Source organism: Glandiceps talaboti, chromosome 9 (genome assembly GCF_964340395.1).
Source record: "Glandiceps talaboti chromosome 9, keGlaTala1.1, whole genome shotgun sequence".
Lineage (NCBI taxonomy): Eukaryota > Metazoa > Hemichordata > Enteropneusta > Spengelidae > Glandiceps > Glandiceps talaboti.
Window position 1 is genome coordinate 24,601,817 of NC_135557.1, and position 4,558 is coordinate 24,606,374.

The following is a 4,558-nucleotide window of genomic DNA, read 5'->3' on the forward strand; positions in this document are numbered from 1 at the left end:
TATAGTTGATGGCCAATCATATTGTTGACGGCCAATTGTATTGTTGATGGCCAATTATAAGTTGACGGCCAATTACATAGTTGACAGCAAATTATATAGTTGACGGCCAATTATATAGTTGACAGCAAATTATATAGTTGACGGCCAATTATATAGTTGACAGCAAATTATATAGTTGACGGCCAATTATATAGTTGACGGCCAAATATATAGTTGACGGTCAATTACATAGTTGACAGCAAATTATATAGTTGACGGCCAATTATATAGTTGACGGCCAATTACATAGTTGACGGCCAATTATATAGTTGACGGCCAATTACATAGTTGACAGCAAATTATATAGTTGACGGCCAATTATATAGTTGACGGCCAATTACATAGTTGACGGCCAATTATATAGTTGACGGCCAATTACATAGTTGACGGCCAATTATATAGTTGACGGCCAATTATATAGTTGACGGCCAAATATATAGTTGACGGTCAATAAAAAATGGCTAAAATTTGATAATTGTTTTGACCTCTTAAAAATTGCAGTGATCTTTGACCTTTTGTGAACTTCAGCTATTTATTTTATTTATTTATTTAACTTTGACAACAGTCAGGTAGTCCACACAGGTGACGAACACGTATAAACGTGGACCCCAATTTATGGTTAAGATAGTTTTGAACAGAGTAACAGCAAAAGCTTAATACTTTTTTTTTTTATATTTGAGTCGTATATATACTATACGAAAAATCCTTACAAGATATAGTTAGTTTTATCGAAAGCACTCCTCTCATCGATCACAAAACTAGAAAAACTAGAATGGTCATATCCAATAAAGACATCAGCTCCTGAAACAAAAACACATCCATAATTAATATTGTTACTTCAATATTAAAAATTACTATAACTAAATTTGATATTTTATCATGCCTTAATATGTCGGTATCTTCGAGAGTTATTTCTGTACGAGACACTATTAAAAACATAAGCTTGGCTGGTAGCCAAAATTATGGCAGTCATATAAATGAAGGGTCCATAATTATAGTAAATCAATTACATGAACTGCATAATTGATACAATTCCATCGAGTAAGCCTCTTCACACAGAAATCCCCCCACACCACATAGTTAATGGGTGGTTGCAAGCCTCTTCACACAGAAATCCCCTTCCCCCGACACCACGGAGTTAATGGGCGGTTGCAAGCCTCTTCACACAGAAATCACCCCCACACACCACAGAGTTAATGGGTGGTTGCAAGCCTCTTCACACAGAAATCCCCCCCCCCCACACAACAGAGGTAATGGATGGTTTTAAAGGGAAACGCCACTCCAGGTAATAGCGACTTTTTTAAAATATAAATTATGACTCTGAAGTAATTTCATAACCTACAATTACATCATCTACAATTATTTGCTATTTCTGAAAACCATCAAGTTATTCTTCTTGTGCCTTTATATGGTATCTTTGCTATGGACTACTACATCATGGTAATCAGCAGAATTAATGTATTCAAGTTGCACACTCAATATTCATGAGTCCTAAAGTACCTATACCCTAACAGGGTAAAACGTGTCACAGTGTGTAATTTGCGTGACGTTGCCCAGCAGACAAATATAAATATATATTATTTGTTTGAAAAACGACACCTAGAATACTCACTGAATGCAATTTCCTGTTCAACTAATGACCAGAGGTACTTTTCCTTTGCAAATCTACTGTTGGAAAGCATTCCTACTGCAATGGCATTTCTATAGGTAAACATGTGAGGGATTACTCCCCTTAGAGCATTTTCCACAGCCTAAGAGAGAGAGAGAGAGAGAGAGAGAGAGAGAGAGAGAGAGAGAGAGAGAGAGAGAGAGAGAGAGAGAGAGAGAGAGAGAGAGAGAGAGAGAGAGAGAGAGAGAGAGAGATTAAATATTATATAGCAGTGTTTCATGTAGTACAATTTTCGTCGAGACAGTGATGTATGTCAGGTTAACTTGCTTCTATAGTCTTAGCTTATCACACACACACACACACACACACACACACACACACACACAAAATTAAATAGGTAGTTTCCATTGACTACAGTCATTTTGCTTTATTATTGTCTATCTTGTATTTATGTTACAAGTGTTTAACTAATTATTAAATCTTAATTTTTATACCCATCGTTATATACACTATTATAAGATTATTACATGATGGAATATTTGTTATAACTTATAAGACAGTGAGCTTAGAATTATTGCTATCATCATCACCATCATCACCATCATCACCATCATCATCATCATCATCATCATCATCATCATCATCATCATCATCATCATCATCATCGTCATCATCATCATCATCATCATCATCATCATCATCATCATCATCATCATCATCATCACTACCACCACCATCACAACCACAATCTCTACCACCACCACCACCACCACCACCACCACCACCACCACCATCATCATCTTTTCATTCTAAACGTTGAAGTCCAAACATAAAGAAAAATTGGCAATAACTTACCGTGGAGAGGAAAAATGGATGGGCAACATAAACACATTCTACTTTATGCTTTTCCATAATTCTTGAAAGGTTTGAGATTAAGTTTTCTCTACAATGATAAAAAACCAAAATTGGTGAAAACTGGAAATCTTGATTGTTCCCTGTCAATAATGGCGTTATACATATGTACTTAAATTTAATATTATATTCATCAATGACATTTCTGTTTCCACATTGTGAAGAACTTTATACCATACATGTATAAATGTTATTTAAAAAAATCATTTGAATCTTCCTGCTGGTGTACTTAGTAAACTTTAGCTATTGTATCTCGAAGTATACAGTGAAAACGTTGGTTACTGTTAGTTCATCAGTAAAGGTGTGGTACTGAAAATATTAACTTATTGAACTATGAATCTGGTACCATTCATTTCAGTGTTGTTTCCTGGTGTTGTGTTGTTGTGTTCGTTGCGTTACTGTGTTGTGTTGTGTTGTGTTGTGTTGTGTTGTGTTGTGTTGTGTTGTGTACATATTAAGTTTGGTTGAGTCAACCTAATTGCTGTGTTTGTGTTTGTTTATAAGTGAATGGGTTATGGTCATATTTGATTTATAGTTTCCCATGTGTGGTAGTGTAGGGTCAGACGTTGGCTTGTTTGTTGTATATTGAATTGCAGTATCATTTGGTTTTTATAATAGCTTACAACTATGTATGTTTTTGCCCACGTGTCATTTACTCCAGGCATAACAATGTACGAACTTACTGTTTCATATGTGCACTGTATTCGATGGTAATGAACGGTCCATAATACTTGATATAGTCAATCAATTTATCTGCTACCTGCTTTATAGCCGGAGCTCTCGTTAGGTGTTTGTGAACTAACTTCTTCAATTTCACCTGCAATGTTTCCGGGATCTCCACATCGACCAATTTAGTAAATTCATTTGAACTGAACATGCATAAACACGGCTTGTTATTCACTGAACGATAACGTCTAAGTATTTCATCATTGTTGACTGGAGTAGGGGGAAGTCTTGGCAATTCTATATGTGTTTGCTGTAGCAGGTGTTGTCTGGCCATGTTGTAGTTAGTCTCATAACCTTCTTTCCTAATAACATGAGGCTCTGCTAATAATGTTATTCCTGACCAGAGGCACTGTTGGTAAAAGTCATCAGTCGATACTAAGGTTATAATCTCTGCTAGTTTTTGTACATCAAATGTTTCGTTGAAGTTCCACCAGAATTGCTCATCGCTAAGTTCTTTGTAGTAAAAGTTTGAGAAGGGCACAGTAACAATGGCTCGTTTATGGTACAGTGCATATAGCAACGCACTCTTGAAGCTATGGTGACGGGAACTAGGTCCACCTACGGTGAAGCGAAAAACCGGAAGTAGTATTCTTTGGTCTTCATACCAAAAACTCCTTATAAGTCTTGTCAGTCCCCAATGATTAAGGTTCTCCTGAAAAAGGGTGAAAAATCATGGTCACCATGGCATCCAGTCAAGATATAACAATTTCATTGCAACTTCCAATACGAAATTGCCTAGCTTACATAGGTGAACGTCTGTTACTGAATAAAATGTTAGTGTATTGTTTTAACAGTCGATTGTTACATAAATTGATTCCAATACCCCGAGCAAAGCGAAATAACAACCAGTACGTATAAATTTGACAGTTTTCATATGTGTTTTATATTTATTTATAAGAACATGTCTTAAAGTGGCCATATAGATGAGTATTGGGTATTTAGTTTATATTTTTAATTTATAAAGAATTGTATGATGGCTTCTGTTGGAAAATCAATGTGAAACAACAAACGGAAGGTTAATAAATATGTAAAATGTCTGTTATTATACGTTTGTTATTGTACGTACAATAACAAACTTGTGATATGTTTTTTTTAGTTTTATGCAATCTGAGTTACACAATCATATAGTTGGTCAATCTTGTTTCATAATAAAAATCACGTCTCTGCACAAAGCAGCAGCACTTGAAATTGCTAATACAAATCATGCAGATTATCTTCAGTGATGTCATTATGTTCCTCAACAAAATGTTGTCGTAATGTTGAGCAAGGACA

General features: G+C 35.4%; 1 protein-coding gene across 1 annotated transcript in view; it reads right to left on the minus strand.

Moving 5' to 3' along the window:
• Positions 1-527: 527 nt before the first annotated feature.
• LOC144440424 (uncharacterized) overlaps positions 528-4,558 on the minus strand; it is a 5,340-nt gene continuing 1,309 nt past the window's right edge. The window contains exons 2-5 of the mRNA XM_078129795.1: positions 3,244-3,938; positions 2,504-2,591; positions 1,652-1,790; positions 528-840 (exon numbers count right to left, since the gene is read on the minus strand). Coding sequence (XP_077985921.1) covers positions 746-840; positions 1,652-1,790; positions 2,504-2,591; positions 3,244-3,938 — 1,017 coding nt within the window. The 3' untranslated portion in view covers positions 528-745. The remainder of the gene's footprint in view (positions 841-1,651; positions 1,791-2,503; positions 2,592-3,243; positions 3,939-4,558) is intronic.